The sequence below is a fragment of the Rhineura floridana genome, chromosome 6 (assembly GCF_030035675.1).
Source record: "Rhineura floridana isolate rRhiFlo1 chromosome 6, rRhiFlo1.hap2, whole genome shotgun sequence".
Classification (NCBI taxonomy): domain Eukaryota; kingdom Metazoa; phylum Chordata; class Lepidosauria; order Squamata; family Rhineuridae; genus Rhineura; species Rhineura floridana.
The window spans coordinates 64,975,992-64,996,369 of record NC_084485.1 but is presented as its reverse complement, the minus strand read 5'-3'; the positions used below and the strand labels follow the sequence as shown (position 1 = coordinate 64,996,369).

Genomic DNA, 20,378 nt, shown 5'->3' with positions numbered 1-20,378 from the left:
CTTGGTTACTGTGGCTGTTGGGTGCTTAGTATTATTTTATGTGAGATTGACTGGGACTTACGTACTTTCTTGGTAGAACTACACTGATAATTGAAAATATTGCTAAATTGGATGGTGGGATATCACCAGTCTGTAGGTCTTTTGAAGGAATATTGCTTAGCTGTATCATTTTTTTGTCCAGTCCGTTATACCTGGGAAAAGGCATCCATCACAGTAAAATAATGACTGTTTTTTCAATATTAAATAGATTTTGTCACAGGAGTTAGCTTCCAGTACATCACTGCAATTCACTTTTGAAATTCTTTCAAGTGCAGAGCAACTAGTAATGTGAAGATAAGGGGAGTTGTATTCCAAAGCAGATAATAGCCCATTATGCTGATATTGCATATTTCTTTTGCTCGTAACCAACATCTAAATACCGGATTCTGACAAACAGTGGAAATCATAATAAAATGCTATGCCATTTTAGGAACATGCTGGCATTAGGCCTTTTGTTTGCATTGCTCACTTCATTTTTCAGTTTCTTGCATCGGTCTTTTTCTTCTATTCCAAATTGAATCTTAACTTAATTATACTATATAAATAGGTATTAAAATACCATTTACTCACACATTTAAGGCTGCCCAGCATTTCTAGAATCTGAAAATCATGCTAATACCATCTTGTATAAATTTGGATATCAAATTACAGGGAACTGTGTGTGTCCTTGTAACATGGCTTTATCCTGGCAGTGTCCCATAATAGATCACCCAAGGTTATTTTGATGTAACTGTTTTAAAAACAGTGCAGGGACAGTTGCATTTGTTCAGACCGCAGTTGCTATTTCTGAACCTTCAAAGATAATTTAGATGGAGTATCTATTCCATAAAGTCAAGGCTGGGATTAAACAATTGTTGGCCTTTAATTCAGTTCTTACAATTCTATGAAATAATCACACCATAGTTCAAGGGAATGAACATTTATTCCACATATCCTATCAACATCAAGTGGCAAAAATAGATAGGGAAGAGTTGTTGCTAGTAGCAAAGTGGTGAGGTGTCAGTCTACCTCTAGAAGTTAAGAAAAGGTTCTATGATTTGAGCTGGGACCAGTGAAAGAGAGGTTTACTCCTATCTGCTAAGCCAGTGGTAATTAATCTTTCCAGGTAAGAGGGCTTTCTTTAACCAAAACCTTCATCATGGGACCAGCATCCTTTTCTCTCTCCCTCTGACATCCTGATCCTTCCCTACCTTATCCAGTCCAGCCCACATCACATCTGGGTAGCCTAGCTGAATTTGCATCATGTGTTGTCGTATATGCTTGTGCCAACAGGCAGTCATTTTAGGTTTCTCACCCTATACCATGCATGATTTTTCCTGTGCAATCCAACTTCTTCTGTAATGGTCAGTAGCAAAGAAAAAACCTTTAATGGTAGAGGTGTTCCTGGTACAGCCCATTTTAGCAGGTTATGGCCCCCTTGTGGATTATGTGACTCAGCCATTTGAAGGCCAGTGCTCATTTATCCTGTTATTTGGGTTTTTTTGTAGCACTTGCTGCTCTTTTTCCCATCCAGTGAAATTCTAACCTTTTAAAATTGATGCTGGAAATCTAGACACTTATCTGTGAAAGAGCAACGTGCCCTGTTTACATAGAAAGCTTTAGTCAGCCATTATATTTTGGAAATGAGCAAATCATCTCAAAAAGAAATGAATTATTGGGGGGGGGGAAGACATAGACTTCATGTATCCCTGGATAAAAGAATGGCTTTAACTTATTGGAATTTTAAATAGTTATGGGTACTTGCCAATTATTTCAGGCAGAGAGATGATTCATCTTAAACGTAAACTCAATGCTGAATAACAATCTGTTAACTGATGGGAAGAATCTGTTAACTGATGGGAAGAATCTGTTCTTTTAGAAATTCACTCCAATGCTACTTTCAATTAGAAACTCTTATCCTCTTCAGGTGTGTCACTACCTGCTAAAGCAATCCACCTAGCCACTGTGGTTGTACAGTTACAGTGCCTTTTGGGTTGTATATTAAATTTCTTATCCTGCTGTTCCCTTTTTGTAAGACGCCATCTGACAATATATTCATTAATCTCTTAAGATGTCATAGAATTCATTGGGGGTTTTCCCCCCATCATCCCATAGTTATTGATAATAGCTAGTAAAAGACATAGTGTTTTCCCCAGACTGAGCAGTGAGGCTGTTATTACCATTGTGAATGTGCTCAAGAGTATGATGCATCATCTGTTTCTTGCGTTCGGCAACATGTCCAACATAATACTAAGTTTCCTCATTCATCTATAATTTAGCAACAATTTTTTTCCAATAAAACAAAAACATAACAAAACATGGAATTGCCAGAAATGTGATGATGTAGCTGCCTCTGCAAACTAAGAATTTGGCAATTGCCAGTTTGAGAGAATGGATCATGATTCTAATCTGACTGCATTCAGTTTTACAATAGTACAACCTACTTTGCAAGAGACCTATAGCAGTTTCCTCTTCCAAGGGTTACTTCTGGTGTGTTGAGAGTGATGAAGAAAATACTAGCTTGTAACATGGGCATCTTACATATTCTGTTTGTCGTGCATTTGTAGCAATTAAGTTTCTGTTCTGGGTCTGCATGTAGTTGATACCATCTTTGGTGCTTACTAAGATAGCATATTTCAATTCCAGACAAAGAGGCAGCCAGACAGGCATGCTCAACAATCTGAAGCCATTTAAAACTGGGATCTTACTTGTTTCAGTTGCCCTGGGCCAGATTTCCTTTCCTTAGTAGATGGGGTTGGGGAGAAATTAATTAACTGTCCTACTTAAAGCTGTTGTACTAACTGCCTCCTTTTCATCTTTTCATACATGATGGCTCTAAGTTGGCATGTAAATTAACTCTCACTTTAACACTGACTTGGGTTGCATTTTTAACTTCTTTCTTCAACCAAAAAGCATTGCTTAATCGCTACAGGAGGAGAGAGAGAGAGTGCGCATTCCATTTAACAAAAATTATAGTCAAGTTCAAACTGAGGTGAAACAAGACTCAGTGGCTTTGTGCCTGAAAATTGAAAGGATCTGAGGCGGGAGTTTGGCTTGTGTCACGATTTCAAAGCTGGAATATATATATATATATATATATTAAAATACTTATACCCCGCCCTTCTTCTGAGGAACTCAGGGCGGCTCACAATTAAAACAATAAACAATCAGAACAACCAATATACATGTTAAAAACAATTAAAAATAGATTAAATCAAAATAGATTAAAACTATAACATTTTCAGTTAAAAGCCCGCCTAAATAAAACAGTCTTCACCTGGGCGCAAAAGGATGATAGCGAGGAAGCCAACCGAATCTCGCTAGGGAGGGAATTCCACAATCTAGGGGCAGCCATCGAAAAGGCCCTATTCTGTGTCTCATCAAGAAGAACTTGCGAGAAAGATGGAATAGTAAGGAGGGCCTCACCGGAAGATCTTAAAATCCGGACAGGTTCATAGAGGGAGACACGGTCTAACAGATAGCCTGGACCTAAGCCGTATAAGGCTTTATAGGTCAAAACCAGCACTTTGAATTGTGCCCGGAAACAGATTGGCAGCCAGTGGAGCTGGTATAGCAAAGGAGTAGTATGTTCTTTGAACCCAGCTCCAGTTAACATTCTGGCTGCCGCTCTTTGTACCAATTTAAGTTTCCGAGCAGTCTTCAAGGGCAGCCCTACGTAGAACGCGTTACAGTAGTCTAATCGGGATGTAACTAAGGCATGTGTTACCGTAGTCAAGTCTGACAGGTCAAGGAACGGGCGCAGCTGGCGCACTAATCTTAATTGAGCGAAGGCACTCCCGGCCACAGCAGAGACCTGCACCTCGAAGCTCAAAGTCGAGTCCAGGAGTACTCCCAAGCTGCGAACTTGAGATTTCAAGGGGAGTGTAACCCCGTCCAGCACAAGTTGAATCCCTATTCCCTGATCCGCCCTTCGACTGACAAGGAGCACCTCTGTCTTGTCAGGATTTAGTTTCAACTTGTTCGTCCCCATCCAGTCCATCACTGATACCAGGCAGCGGTTTAGGACCTGGACGGCTTCCTTGGTTTCATTAGGTGGAAAGGAGGAATAGAGTTGGGTGGCATATTGGTGACACCGAACTCCAAAACTCCGGATAACCTCTCCCAGTGGTTTCATGTAGATATTAAATAGTATGGGGGACAGGACTGAACCCTGGGGGACCCCATAGGTCAATGGCCAAGGGGTCGAGCAGGTATCCCCCATAACCACCTTCTGGGTTCGCCCCTCTAGGAAGGATCGGAGCCACCATAGCACCATGCCTCCAAGTCCCATCCCAGCGAGGCGACCCAGGAGGATACCATGGTCGATGGTATCGAAAGTGGCTGAGAGGTCCAGTAGAACCAACAGGGACACACTCCCCCTGTCCAGTTCCCTGCGTAGGTCATCCACCAAGGCGACCAAAGCCGTCTCAGTCCCATAGCCGGGCCTGAAACCAGATTGAAATGGATCTAGATAATCCGTCTCATCCAAAAATCTCTGGAGCTGGGCGGTTACCACTTGTTCTATTATCTTGCCCAAAAAAGGAATATTGGAGACTGGACGATAGTTACCTAATAATGAGGGGTCAAGGGAGGATTTTTTCAGCAAAGGTCTTATTACAGCTTCCTTTAGACAGGGTGGTAATCTGCCCTGTTGTAGAGAGGCATTGATCACTTCCTTGACCCACTCGACCAGTCCCTTTCTGGCATTTTTTATAAGCCAGGATGCGCAAGGATCTAACATACAGGTGGTAGGATGCGCCTCTCCAAGGATTTTGTCCACATCCTCGGGTTGAACAAGTTGAAAGGAATCCATTCTAATTATGCAAGTAGAGGCCGAAGTTACATCCACAGAGACTGTATTAATTTTGCCGTCTAAGTCAGAGCGAATCTGAGCGACTTTATCTGCAAAATATCGAGCAAACTCGTGACAGCGGGCTGTTGAGTGGTCAGCATCATATTCATGTGGGTCAGAACTTAAAAGACTCTTGACCACTCGGAATAGTTCCGCAGGACGAGAGTTAGCAGATGCAGTGGTGGCGGAGAAGAAAGATTTCTTCTGAGCCCGCATTGCTGCGGAATAGGTCTTTAAATAGCTTCTAGCCCGTTTTCGGTCAGATTCGCTCAGAGTTTTCCGCCAACGTCGCTCTAGTCTCCTTCTTTTGCGTTTCATCACCGTCAGCTCTCCAGTAAACCAAGGGGCAGATTTAGCTCCGATCCGCGGAAGGAGATGCTTAGGAGCGATTGTGTCTACCGCCCTGGTCATTTCCTCATTCCAGAGGTCGGCCAAGGCTTCGACAAAATCACCTGCCGAGGTGACAGGAAAGTCCCCAGGAGCCGTCAGGAAACCATCTGGATCCATCAGTCTCCTGGGGCGGACCATTTTAATCGGTCCCCCACCCCTGCAGAGGTTCTGAGTCCCAGTAAATCTAAACCTGACGAGGTAGTGGTCTGTCCATGACAACGGAACTAATGAGAGTTCCTCCACCCCCAGATCACAAATATCCTGTCCAACACAGAAGACAAGGTCCAAGGTATGACCAGCAGCATGAGTGGGGGCTGATATTACTTGGGACAGACCCATGGTTGCCATGGAGGCCATGAAATCCTGAGCCACTCCAGAAAGGGCAACATCGGCATGGATATTGAAGTCGCCCAATACTACAAGCCTAGGGGACTCCAATATCTGCTCACTACGGAGTGTGTTTACAATAGGCATGGAAAGATCTGTCTGTTTCGGTTCTCTGTTTCTCATTTTTCCAATGTTAAACTCAGTTCTATACATTTCTGCAGCAATCTGTGAATTTTTCTTTAAAAATATCCTCATGAAAATTCTCCAGCATTTTAGTGCGGATTTCTCCAAATAAACACATTTTTGTAGGCAGTTTTGACAATCGTACACATTTTTGCAAACCATTTATCATAATTTCATGCCTTTTTCATGTTATTTTCTCGCATGTATTCATTTTTATGCACACTTTCCCCTAATATATGCATATTTGTGAATGTTTAGTTGGCAGACCGCATCCCAAAATTCTAATAAATGCGAATTTTGAAAGGTGGCTGTGGTTCTGTTCTCATATTGTTTCAGAAATTGCAAATTTGATAAATTCTGCTTGAAATGCGAACTGAATCAAAACTTCCCACCCATCCCTAGTTTGCAAGCTAGTTAGTGTAAAATATCTCAGATACTTAAAGGGCAGGGGGCATGACAAAATTTTGAGACATCATAAACTTAAAATAACCATCTGTTTTTAAACTTCATTTTTGTAAGCTGCCTTGAACACAATATGTGGAACCACAAGGTAAAAAAAGGCTTTCAATAAATAAACAAACCATAACGTATTTGCCCCTGGTGTAAGTCTTCCTTCCTTCCACTCTTGCCTCATTAAAGAGCAGAAGTTATATGTTCAACATATTTTAGTGGTGGTGGAGGACGTCAGGCTAAAGAGGTACTAAGGGGGAAAAACTGTCTGTGATAGAAGTCCAGATTTGGTACTGTGGTGAGAGATTCTCCCTTTGTCATACTTGGCCTCCCTAAAGTAGAAAGAAGCCATCAAGTGTGCCTCAGTATAAATAAGAAGAGAAAGCAAGGCAGCTGCTTCATCTGCTAGAGCTCATTTCTCTTCAACATGTGGCCATGTATTTATTTATTTATTTATTTATCTATAGAATTTATTAGTCGCCCATCTGGCTGTCTGTCCAGCCACTCTGGGCGACGTACAACATAGGCATATAATACCTAGACATTGAAAATCTAAAAACAATGAAGATAAAATCTAGCCCACCCCAAAAGCCTGCCTGAAGAGCCAGGTCTTCAAGGCCTGGCGCAAACTCATCATAGAAGGGGCATGGTGGAGATCATTTGGGAGGGAGTTCCACAGGGTGGGGGCCACAATTGAAAAAGCCCCCCCTCTAGCCCTCACCAGTTTGACTGTTTTGACTGATGGGATGGAGAGAAGGTCTTTTGAGGCTGATCTTGTTGGGCGGCATAGCTGTAGTTGCAAAGAAAAAATAAACAAGTCAGTTTTGGTTCCAAACACGTTTAAAATCAAAGAGAGTCTGTAGAAAAACAGGGCTTTCTTAAAAACAGCAGCAGCAAAAGAAAGTTGCCGCTCTTGTTATCTGCGTAAAGGGGCATACAGACTCTTGTACTGCATAGATTGAATGGGTTTAGCACTCTGTTAGGGGATATAGTGGAATGGGGTCATGGAAAAATTGGTGTTTCCCAAAGCAACTGTTCATTCCTCCCTAAGAAACAATATTGCACCTCCTAAATGATTAGAAAAAGTTAATATTTAATTACCCTTTTTGTCCTAATTCATAACAGTGACTCCTTTTATCTTCTTAATTGCGCTTAATTGTGCTTTCATTGCATTCTCAGATTCCAACTGGAAATAGAAATATGCTTAAATACATCTCTTGTTACTGGATCCTCCTTGCTATTTTCTTCTGGCCTTTTATAACTTTGCATTAATAGACCATATGGATTTACACAAGCTAAATACACTAAGAATATTCTGAAACCTTCCCCCCCCCCCAGTGCTAATCCTTTGAGGTCTGGGCAGTTCCACAAATCATATAAAATAGTATGTTTATGGATTAGCAGAGCAGAGTTGTAATTTTAAAAAGTGTAAAGTAGAAGTTGAGCTTGTATGTTAGCATAGGTGAGTAAAAATTCTGCCCCTCCCATCTAGGCAAGTGATAAGCCAGTGCTCAACTACTAATTAATTGTCTCTTGCAGGTGATGAAGACCTACCACATGTACAATGCTGACAGCATCAGTGCTCAGAGCAAGTTGAAGGAGGCAGAGAAGCAGGAAGAGAAGCAGATTGGCAAATCCGTGAAGCAAGAGGATAAGCAAACCCCACGCTCCCCTGATTCAGCCTCCAGTGTCAAGTTTGAAGAAAAACATGTCCGGCGAAGCTCAGTCAAGAAGATTGAGAAAATGAAAGAGAAGGTGTGTGAGCAGCATGGTGGGGTTAAACTGCTGGGTAATTGCTGCTTCATAGAATCGTAGAGTTGGAAGGGGCCTATAAGGCCATTGAGTCCAACCCCCTACGCAATCTTCATCTTCGTTGGTGCTCTCCAGGCAGACTAGGGAGTGCCACTTTTAACTGCACAGCATGATCACTTGGAGAGCATATGTAGGTTCCTGATTCTTGCTTACACTGCTGGGCTCTGCTGCCTTCTCTCATTATGCAGAGTACCCCAGCATATCTGCACACTATGATGAAACATCACCAGCAAACAGTGCTACATCTTGCCCAGTTTTTTTCCCTTAAAGTAGAGGGAAATGCTCAGGTGGATGATGAAACATGGAATCAGTAGACAAAAGCGCCCTCCTTGCTGAGAGCAGGGACTAGGACTTCATCCCCAGCGTCCATGGCTTCTAATGCCTCTGATTCTTGTGGCACAAAGTTGCCATATATCTGCTGAGAATTGAATGCTTTAGATTCAGAACTAGACAACTTGCTTGGGTAGAAGAGTATGTGGATATAGGTTATCTTTTAATGTTGGTTTGGGGATGGCAAGGCAGTTCCCATCACTGCAAGAGTAGAATTCTAAAATAGATGTTAGTAGGTTACATTAATAGTAAATGAACTTTAGTCTATTGTCCAAACAGTGATGCGTTTGAATTAGATTTTTCTCTCCCGAGATTTAGAGCTGTTTCCCCCTCCCCTTTGAAGATGGTTGCAACAGGAGGTCAGGATGACAGGTGGAGTAAACTGGTGATAGAAGCTCTCTCTCTCTCCCTCCCTCCCTCTCCCTCCCTCTCCCCCTCTACCTTCACTCACCCTCGAACAGGTGACTAAGCTGTGGTTTTATGACCAAAGGCTAAGTAATGTGTGCATCATGTACATAGCATCCTGCCTTGACTCAAGAAGTTGGGCTAGATAAGGAAGGACTAATTTTTATTCTTATGGACAAAAGAGTGGGAAGTGTGCTTCAAGATGCTCAGTGAGGCTGGTTTGTTCACAACATAGTTGTAATACTGCATAATCTGTATCTCTTTTATACCCAGTAGGTCACTGTGTTCTGCAGGTTAGTTTCTTCTTCATGTCCCAAAATATCAGAAGCCCACTCCACAGTAACTTGGAGCAGGGCTTTCAGTTCTGCCCTTGTTCTGTGATACAGCATTCCTACCAAGATATGACAGGTGCCCACTGACTCTACTTTCCTGAAACAATTGAAGACATTTTTTTGTTTTGACAAGCTTTTCCAGCTTGATGAAGATATCTCTGCCTTAGATGTTCATTTTGTGTTGTTTTAAACCCTATCTTCAGTAATTTATGTACTGTTTTAAAAACTATTTTAGTGTTTTTGTGATATGGCTGTAAATCACCTTGAGATGTAATACGTAAAAGGTGAGTCATAAATAATGATAATTTGACCATGTTTTCCTTCCCTCCTCACCCTGTTGGATAGCTCTTATGGGCTTCATCAGGGAATACAGGTTGATGTCCTTCCATGGAATCTGTCAGCTTTAGTTCTCAGACCTCTACTATCAAACTGGGACTCTTATATGGTTCTTTGGTGACTGCTGCTGATGTCAATTCTTAGTGCTAGAACCAAGTACTACTTTGCAGGGGTGTTCAACACAGGGGAATCCAGAACCACAAGTAGGGTTGTGGGATTAGACAAAATAATGCTATGCAATGGTTGTTATTATGAGCTACTATTTGGCCATCCCTAGGCTAGATAATCTTGTGTCCCTTTGACCAAAGAATTCTGTCCTGTGTTGCACATACTGCATAAAAGATGCTTTTATTTTGCTTCAAAGTATTAAATATTTCACAGAGGTCGATTGGTGAGGAATGTTGAGAGTAAAAAAAACACTCTGACAGTGTTGTGTGTTCTTTCCTCAAGACTTTTACTTCTTTTTTCTCTCTTCTTTTCAATGAATTCCTTTTGGTTTCTTTTCAGCGGCAAGCAAAATACACAGAAAATAAACTGAAGGCTATTAAGGCAAGAAACGAATATCTGCTGGCTCTGGAGGCCACCAATGCATCTGTGTTCAAGTATTACATCCATGACCTGTCTGATCTCATAGATGTGAGTGCACTGTTGTTTGGGCCTGTATTGAAGGTTGCTGCTGTAAGCCCCATTATTCCTTTCTCCTCAGTTAACAACTCCTTTATTGTCAGCCATCCTTGTAGGATACAGGATTATCTTCTACCTGTGCATAGAGTGTGTTAATTGTATGAGGACAGCAGTGCTAGGGCAATTGTAAATGAACATGGAACTGATTGTGCAAGGGTCCAACACTTTGGACTGGCTTTGCTAGTCAAGCCAGAATTTGAGGTCTCCAGGTTGTTGCTGTTCCTTCAGCATGATCCCATGTATGTCTACTCTGAAGTAAGTTCCACTATATTCAGTGAAGTTTACTCATCTCGTGGGAGAAAGCCTCTGCACACTTACCAGGGGAGTAAATTCCATGGAAATCAGTGGGTCTTACTTCAGAATAGACATGCATGAGGATAGGACTGGGTTTTTTGCCTCTGACCTCATATATTGCACCTCTGTGTCAGGTCAGGGGCAATTCCTTTCTTCCCTCCCGCAGCTGGGGCTTGTTTTGGTGCTGAGCAGCTAAGCCGCTCAAGAGTGCCTCTGCAACTGAAGTGCCAAAATGGCCATCTGTAGCCTTTCCCTCTAGGACAAGAAAAGTCTTGGACAGGATAGCAGAGGCACTTCAAATATATCAAGGACCAAAATAGCAAATTCTGGCCTTGTTCTGCAGCTTAGAACTGAGAGGGGAGTACTGGAACTTTTCCTGTAGTTGTATGAGACTGTCTGAATCTCAGGGCAACTGCTGGAAACAGTTTCTTCCCCCTTCCCAACTGCAAGCTGGATAGAGAGGTGGATCTCCTGTTATTGCCCTTGCCATGGGGGAAATGGAGCACTAGCCGTTGCAACCATGGTGAGCAAGATTGAAGACCTCTGCAATTAAATAAAAAGCTAATGGAACAAATTGCAGCAGGCACATGCTTAAATGATCAGATAACTAATTTCTGGACTAAAGTGATCTAAGCCTTTTAGAACATGAACTAAAACATTCTCCTCTGTTGTGCGAGTACCCTGCTTCCATCCAAAAGGACTGATGCATTACTATATTGAGCTGTTTCCTTGAGCAGAGTTGCTGATTGCTGCTGGACATTGCTTTTTTCTGCTTCTTGGTGGCAACTGTAGTAAGTGTCCTGTAATCAAGGTTAAAAATAGGCATTGGGGAGCCTTAAGGGTAATTAGTTGAGGAAGGGGGGGTAAATAGGCCTCCAAACAAGCAAATTAATTCCTCATCTTTGTCTGCTCTCCACTGTTCGTTGTTCAGCGAATCATAAAATCAAACAGGTCACGCCACTTCAGCACGGTTCAAGTACTTATTGGAGGACTTTACTGTTCTTTCTGCTCTAAAGTACAAGCCTGCTTTTTCTGGCAGGGGGATGGTTATGCTATTACAGTATACAGTAGGGCCCCACTCATATGGCGGGTTACGTTCCAGACCCCCTCCGAAAAGTGAAAACTGCTGAAAAGTGGAACTCATTGAATAGAATGGCATGCGACGCCCAAAAACCGCTGTAAAAGCGGAACAAGCACCGTATGAGTGGGGCTTTAGTCTAATTGCATCTAATTGAGACTGCTGCATTAGCGAACTGCCATAAAGCGAAACACTGTAAAGCAGGGCCCTTCTGTAGTTGTATTGATACTGTTTGTGTCATTTCAAAGGAGTTCTAAATTATACTTAAAATCTGCTCTGTAATTCTTAAATGTCTACAGCTTAGTTTATCTGAATGGTCTAGGACATCAGTTGTAGTCCTGTTTCCTTAAAATTACATGGGAATGCATGAGATCAGCATGCTGATTAAATTTGACTAAGCTTAGTTCTGCTTGTTCAGACAAAGCATGTGATGCAATCCTCCTCAGACTACAGGTCAGTGATCTGCTTCAGTGCTGCTTCTGTGCAAAACTCCCTGTCCATAGAAAACTAGCATGTCAGAAGGGAAAAAGTTTTAGACTAGCCTGATCCCAGACATGCTAGTCTTCTGTGAGTTACGAGGCTTTAACATGGGAAAACATTTTAACCATCTGATTCTCCCACGAGTGTTGAAGTGAGGGCTCTACCATTGCTTTTTCTGAATATGTAGGGCTTTTTGATGAGTCTGTTACCTAGTGCTAGAACTGCTGATACTAATTTTCTTTATTTAATGTCTTATTTTTAAAAATATCTTACATGGTGTCAGCAGTGTGCTAGGCACTGTACAAAATATAGGAATGACATCCATATCTGTAGGGTTGCGTTGGCTGCATATGGCTGTTCCCACTAGACTAGGGAACGGGTGCATAGCCAAAGCAGCAAGATTTAACCCCCTACTCATAAGCTGGATAGGTACATGCAGGTGAAATGAGCAGAAATTAACCACTGCTCATCAGCTGTTTCAAGAAGGGGTTTGCATGAAAACCTCTGCTAAAACAAAGGGAAAAACCCCTTCATTTTAGCAGCACCTTAAACCCTATGTCAGGTGATTGACAGGTGAGCTGCCATGACTACCTGTCAAATTTGGCCCATGAGGCCATTCATGATAAGGATCTGGCCTCTGGAACCAAAAAGGTTCCCTACCCCTGCATTAGAGCCTATATTAAGCAGATGAATCAAGGATGAGGGAGCAGTCAGTTTGGCTAGTAGCATATATCTTTTAATAATAATAATAATAATAATTTAATTTTTGTGTCGCCTATCTGGCCGAAGTCACTCTAGGCGACGTACACAATTAAATTCCAGTAAAATTACAATTTAAAATACAGAGCAAATACAATACAGCATCATAAAACAGTGTATGAACAATGGGCATTCAGTAATATTGATAAAGATTAGCCCACCCCGGAGGTCCCGAAAGCCTGTTCAAAAAGCCAAGTTTTTAATGCTCTGCGAAATGCATCCATCTCAGAAGACTGAGGAGTTTAAAGGGAGATGTGGGACAAGATATAATCAGAGCTAAAAGGGGATGTGGGACTTTAATCAGAGTTTTAAAAATGACTAGAATATTAAAATCAGGAAGCCAATGTAAGGACTGAAGGATAGGGTTGATGTGATCATGGTAAAATGCCATAAAATATGGGCACTCTTAGAAATCCTACCTATCCCTGCCTATTCTCAATTGTCTATGCTATTAGAAAGCTTCCCTGAGGCGCATGTTGTGAGGGATCTTGTTAGAGCCCATTTGGATTTCCTTAATAAATCCTTTCTTCTTCTTTAAACTCAGAGAGGCAATCTGAAGGAGTTGAGATAAGCACCATCATTTATCCAGATTACAGGAAGATGCTTCTCCCCAGAAGCTGTAAGGCTACTCTACTGGCACAGCTGTCTGGTTATGCACAGGTACCAGGCAAAAGCATTAGTTTCAGCAATGCATCGCTTTTTACTTTTCCTGAGTGCTAAGAGAGCCAGCTCACATGGGAGGCTGTCATCCATCTAGGTTTCTGAAGTGTGACTATCTTTTAATTATGTAAAGGGTTCGTTGTGCTTGCTAGTACTTTGCACCTTTAAGCTGCAATCCTAAATAACATTTTGTAGTGAGTCTCATTGAATTCAGATGGACTTATTTCTAAGAAAACATGCTTAGGATTGCACTGTACACTTTTGAAGAGGTTGTAAAGACTATTGTGCCAGTAGCATGGACGGGTGCTGTGAGTGTGGTTTCTGGCAGCAAGAGCTATACATAGACTCAGGTAGAATCAAAAGCCACTACTTAATTGGTTACAGCTCAAAGTTTGGCAGGCCATAGGACAAGGATATAGCCATGGGATAGCCTGACAGCTGACTGATACCACCATCCTGGCCCACATGCCAGGATAACGCTGATGAGATCAGCAAGTATATATAGGACCACAGTATGCGTGGTGTGAGTGCTAAATGTTATGTTAAAATTATCCCCTAAGACAGGAAGGAGTTGTGTGCATTCACTGAGGTGAATCAAGCAAGGAACAGAGAACCATAGGAACATAGCCCATTTGTCCATCAGGGTCATTACACTAAGGCTATGAACATGCTTGTTGCCAGAGCAAAGCATTTCCATTAACCACATCTGGAGGGGGAATGGTTGAATCTGCTGATCCATTGCCTGTTGGACAGAAGTCGTGGGTGTGCTCTCGGTGCAATGAGCTCCTGGCTCTCCGGGAACAACTTCATTTCCTTGAGGCCAAGGTGGCGGACCTGGAAAAGCTGAGAGAGGCAGAGAGGTGTGTGGAGGAGGCCTTCAGGGACGTTATAGCTGTGTCCCACTCCAACGATGATAGCTCTTCTGCTATCATGGAGAACGACGGTCTCAGGGAAGGAGAGCATCCAGCTGAGGAAGAGGGAAACGATCCCTTAGAAGGGACCCATTCCTTGGGGGATGAGCAGCTATCCTCTCGTGCTGAGGATATATCTCCAGGGGGCAGAGGGATCCTTGTAGTGGGTGATTCGATCATTAGGAACATAGACAGTGGGGTGTGTGATGGGCGTGTAGACCGCAAGGTGTTTTCCTTGCCTGGTGTGAAGGTTGTGGATATCGCCCGTCATTTAGATAGTTTGGTAGACAGTGCTGGGGAGGAGTCAGTGGTCGTGGTGCACGTTGGCACCAACGACATGGGGAAATGCAGCCGTGAGGTCCTGGAAGCAAAATTTAGGTTGCTAGGTAGGATGCTGAAAGCCAGGACCTCCAAGGTGGCTTTCTCTGAAATGCTACCAGTTCCACGCGCAGGACCAGCCAGACAGGCACAGCTTTGCAGTCTCAATGCATGGATGAGACGATGGTGTCGGGTGGAAGGGTTCGGATTTGTTAGGCACTGGGGAACATTTTGGGACAAGCCAGGCCTGTACAAAAGGGACGGGCTCCACTTGAACCAGAATGGAACCAGACTGCTGGCACTTAAAATTAAAAAGGTGGCAGAGCAGCTTTTAAACTGACTGAGGGGGGAAACCCGACAGGAGCTGAGGAAGGTCCGGTTCGGAATAAACCTCCCCCCTGGGATAAAGACCAAAGAAATGATGAAATTTTAAAAGGGGTAGGCCTAGAAGTAGGCATTGTGAGAGCAGGGGCACAGGATATAAATTCAGAAAAGCAAAATTACCACAGGCCAAACCACAAGTGCCAAAGACACTTGAAGAGAGACACTGCTTACAAGTGCCTGTACGCCAGGAGCCTCCAAACCAAGATGGGAGAACTGGAGTGCTTGGTCTTAGAGGAGAGCATTGATATAGTGAGCGTAATGGAGACCTGGTGGAATGGAGAAAACTTGTGGGATACGGTTATCCCTGGATATAAACTATATCGGAAGGACAGGGAAGGACGTATTGGTGGCGGAGTCGCTCTATACGTGAAAGAAGGCATTGAATCCAGCAAGCTCGAAACCCCAAAAGAGGCGGACTCCTCCACAGAATCGTTGTGGGTGGTGATGCCATGCCCCAGGAGGGATTTAATACTGGGAACGATCTATCGTCCCCCCTGATCAAAATGCTCAGGGAGACCTGGAGATGAGATATGAAATTGATGAAGCATCCAAACTAGGAAATGTGGTAGTAATGGGTGACTTCAACTACCCAGACATAGACTGGCCGCATATGTGTTCCAGTCATGACAAAGAAGCAAAATTTCTAGATATTCTAAATGACTATTCCCTAGACCAGTTGGTCATGGAACCGACCAGAGGGACGGCAACCCTGGACTTAATCGTCAATGGGGCCCGGGACCTGGTGCGAGATGTAAGTGTTGTTGAACCGATTGGGAGCAGTGACCTCTTTGCCCAGGCATTTTAATCTTAGTTTTAATTTTAATTTTATAGTTAATTAATTGTAATCTCTATTAATTTTGTCTTAATCTGTTTTTAATGTGTTTTTATACCTATATGTTGTAATCCACATTCGCTGGTTTTTAAATGTGGTTTTATTCTGTTGTACACCGCCCTGAGAGCCTGTTGCTAAAGGGCGGTTTAAAAGTGCAATAAATAATAATAATAAATAATAATTGTGCTATTAAATTAAACATACATGTAAATGGCCAATTGCCAAGATAATCCAACATGGTCACATTTGACTTCAAAAGAGGAAACTTCACAAAAATGAGGGGATTGGTAAAAAGAAGGGGGTCACATCACTCGAAAATGCTTGGAAGTTGTTTAAAAACACTATATTAGAAGCTCAACTGGAGTGCATACCGCAGATCAGAAAAGGTACCGCCAGGGCCAAGAAGATGCCAGCATGGTTAACGAGCAAAGTCAAGGACGCTCTTAGAGGCAAAAAGTCTTCCTTCAGAAAATGGAAGTCTTGTCCGAATGAAGAAAATAAAAAAGAACACAAACTCTGGCAAAAGAAATGCAAGAAGACAATAAGGGATGCTAAAAAAGAATTTGAGGAGCACATTGCTAAGAACATAAAAACCAACAACAAAAAATTCTATAAATACATTCAAAGCAGGAGACCATCTAGGGAGGCGATTGGACCCTTGGATGATAAGGGCGTCAAAGGTGTACTAAAGAACAATAAGGAGATTGCAGAGAAGCTAAATGAATTCTTTGCATCTGTCTTCACAGTGGAAGATCTAGGGCAGATCCCTGAACCTGAACTAACATTTGCAGGAAGGGATTCTGAGGAACTGAGACAAATAGTGGTAACGAGAGAGGAAATTCTAGGCTTAATGGACAATATAAAAACGGACAAATCACCGGGCCCGGATGGCATCCACCCGAGAGTTCTCAAAGAACTCAAATATGAAATTGCTGATCTGCTAACTAAAATATGTAACTTGTCCCTCGGGTCCTCTTTAAGAGAAGAGAAAATTCAGCCAAGTGCAGGTTCTCTTGCAACACTGTAATGGGAAAAACCACAAGGTGAAATTCTCCCTTCCCCCTGCACAACTTTTAAAGATACAGAATCATTCTCAGGCCCTGAACCTGGCAACGCTAACTGAAGCGGATCCCACCAGGTTTTACAGTAAAAAAAGGTGGGCTTGACTAGTGTCGTGTCATGTGCCCCCATTTTCAGAAAAGAGAGGTGGAATGCACTGGAATTGGCAGAACAGTGAGTGTGTTTCCTACCCTAATTGGCAGCAGCTGTCCAATGTTTCTGCTGAGTCTTTCCAAATCCTACCTGGAAATGCCAGGGATACGACTTGGAATCTCTGTATGTGCTTGTGATGTTCCTATATTAATGTATATATGGTAAGTGTTGGTTGTTTAGAAGATACATGGTAAGTGGAGTGAAAGAGGAGGGGGAGTGAATGGGCAGTAGAATGCGAGATGATTGGCTGAGTGTTTAAAATGGCTGAACGTATAAAAGGAAGAGTGAGAGTGGAATCTGGGGGGAGAAGAGAAAGAGTGGGTTGCTTGGTGGGGTTTGAGAGAGTTGTTTGCCAGGAGAGAGTGGAGAAGGAGGGGGGTGGAGTTCGGATTAGTATTGAGTAAAACCATATGCTTATGTGCCTTAAGAAGAAATCTTGTTAATCTTGTTAGCTTTGTTATCTTTAATAAATACTTAATTTGGTTTACCAAAGGCCTGATCCTTGGCTGGGGTTTCCCAGACCAGAAGGGAGAGTAAGGTAATGACCAAGGCTGAAGGGGAACTGTAACAAATGGTGGCAGCGGTGAAGAGAATAACAATACCAGTATTCAGAGTCTCTGGGAATACTAGTATTAGGACGTGACTGGTGGTTGCCTAGCAGGGGGATCTGTTGAGATCTGTGCTAGAGCGGGAAGAGAAACCATAAAAAAGGACAGTCCGGACTGGTGGAGTCCCTGGTGGTGCCTAGTGACAGGCAGTAACCACGAGCAGGTAGGAACCTGACAGGGAGAGCCAGGGAAGGACGCCTCACACATGGTGTCAGTAGCGGTGGGATACGAACAACAGAGAATCCAGATACGAACCAAAGAGAGTCCCAAAGACACATGGTGATAAAGGAGACTACGTCACAGGTGTTGGCTGTAGCAGTGAGATACGAATACTAGACAATCCCTAATAGTTCTGTGGCAAACAAATAATAAAACAAGATTACTTGTGAGAGTGACTGGCAAAGAGTGTGTGGCAAAGAGTGAGTGACCATGGCTGAATATATAAAAATGAAAAGAGAGGAGCTGGTGGAGAAGTGCATAATATTCAATTTACCTCACGAGGGTAAAGGGGTAGATGAATTGAGGGTAGCAGTTATAGGATTTGCAACTGCCCAGCAAAAACAACCTGTCAGGGAAGAGACCCCAGAAGGATATTTAAGCAATCCCGCTTATATAGAGTACTTGAGAGAGAAGTTAAGATGGGAGGCTGATGAGAAAGAAAAGCAGCGGGTCTTTGAGGCTGAGGAAAAAGACAAACAGAGGGAGTTGGAAGCTGAGAGATTGAGGATGGAAGGTGCAGAGAAGGAAAAACAGAGGGAGTTGGAAATTGAGAGAATGAGATTGGGGTTTGAGGAGAGGGAGAAGCAACGAGCAGTGGATGCTGAATTACAAGTAGAAAAGTTAAAATTTGAAAGAGAGAAGTTTCATTCTGATGAAACAAGAAAGGACAGAGATGGAGCAAAAATAAAAATGACTCCAAAGGACTTTGCTGTCTATGAGCCTGGTCAAGATCCTCAAATTTACCTCAGCACCTTTGAAAAAGCAGCTCAGTTGTGGGGGCTACCTGAAGATAAATACATGCAGTATTTATCAAACCTGATTAAAGGGGAATTGGCTGAGGTATACCAATATTTCCCCTCAGACAGGCCCGTCACCTATGCTGAATTCAAAGAAGCAGTGTTTAAAAGATTCAGACTGGGGCCTGATTATTTTAGAAAGCTTTTCAGAAACTGCCAGATACAGACAGGGAGGTCTTTCGTGGAGCTGGGGGCAAAACTGATGGACATATTTGGGAAATGGCTGACAAGTGCAAAAGCTCAGTCTGTGGAGGAGGTGAAAAACCTCATGATATTGGATCAATTATACCATCAGTTACCACCAGAAATAAGGCTCCTGGTCAAAGACCGTTCCCCTACATCAGTGCAGGAGGCCGCAGAGATGGCGGATCACTTCGCCTCCAACAGAACTGGCTAGGTGGGGAAAACATCGAGAGATTTTAAACCCAGACCATATAATGCTGGCAGAAGGGATGTGGTACCACAGAGAGTGAGTTCTCCAGTAAAATCTGAAGGGCACAGGACACCCCAGGGTGGATCTGTGTACCCTAAAAGTGAGGAGAAATTATGCTACAAATGTGGTAGACCGGGGCACCTATGTTTTCAATGTGAGGTTGCCAACCCCATTAGTAATCCTGCTCAGACAAGGGCAGTGAAAACAGAGCCCAAGGCTTTAGAAACAGCGAAAAAGGTTCAGTTCTGCCAGATAAACTGGACAGAAGTAACAGACCTTGATTCAAGTCTGAGAGAGGAAGTGAGTGTACAAGGGGCAAATTATTGGGCATTGCTTGATACTGGTGCTGCTCAGACATTACTGAGGCCAGATTTAATAAAATCTGAGGTAATATTACCTCAGGAAACTGTGACTATCCAAGGAGTGAGGGGTCAACCAGAAAGTTTGCCTGTGGCCCTGGTGGAAATGACTTGGAGAGGCCGAGAGGGCCGATATAAAGTAGGCATTAATGCCCAGCAACAAGAACCAGTAATACTGGGAAGAGATGTAATGGGCGCCCAAGGAAAGATCTATGTAGTGACCAGACAGCAAATTGGCAGAGAAAAAGAAGCCATATTAAGGGGGGCTGAAACAAACAGGGTGGAATCTGTTAACCAGCCTCAGGTCACCATAGCAACCACTAGCAGGCCCGCTGAAGGAGACAAACTGTATCAAGTGGTCTTTGGGGAAGAAGCAGATCAATTCAGGAAAGAGTTGCATAAAGATATAAGTTTGAACCAAATAAAGGAACAAGCCCTGACCCAACAGATTCCTTTCACTGACAAACTGAGGAATCAAGTTGTGTGTGAGAATGGGATTTTATATAGACTGTGGATGCCTGCTGAGAGAAAGGATGAATGTGAACCAGTGAAGCAATTGATAGTACCTAGCAAATACAGAACCAGATTGCTAGAGGTAGCCCACAATGTCCCATGTGCAGGACATCTGGGAATAAAAAAGACCAAAAGGAGATTGGCTGCACACTATTATTGGCCAAACATCTCCAAAGATGTAAAACAACATTGTCTATCTTGTGGAATATGCCAAAAGGTGGGAAAAAGTGGAGTAAAGACTAAGGCACCCTTAAAGCCCCTTCCTATAATTGGACAACCCTTTTATAGAGTGGGAATAGATTTGGTGGGCCCTTTTTCCAAACCCACAAGGCATGGCAAGAAATATCTATTGGTGGTGGTGGATTTTGCCACCAGGTACCCAGACGCAGAAGCACTAAGATC

General features: G+C 43.0%; 1 protein-coding gene across 6 annotated transcripts in view; it reads left to right on the top strand.

Annotated features, from left to right (window-relative positions):
• The window catches only part of SRGAP2 (SLIT-ROBO Rho GTPase activating protein 2), a 332,663-nt gene that overhangs the window by 196,240 nt on the left and 116,045 nt on the right, over positions 1–20,378 (top strand). For all 6 annotated transcript variants that reach the window (XM_061632118.1, XM_061632116.1, XM_061632117.1 and 3 more), the window contains exons 6-7: positions 7,760–7,975; positions 9,943–10,071. In XM_061632118.1, the coding sequence (XP_061488102.1) occupies positions 7,760–7,975; positions 9,943–10,071 (345 nt within the window). The remainder of the gene's footprint in view (positions 1–7,759; positions 7,976–9,942; positions 10,072–20,378) is intronic.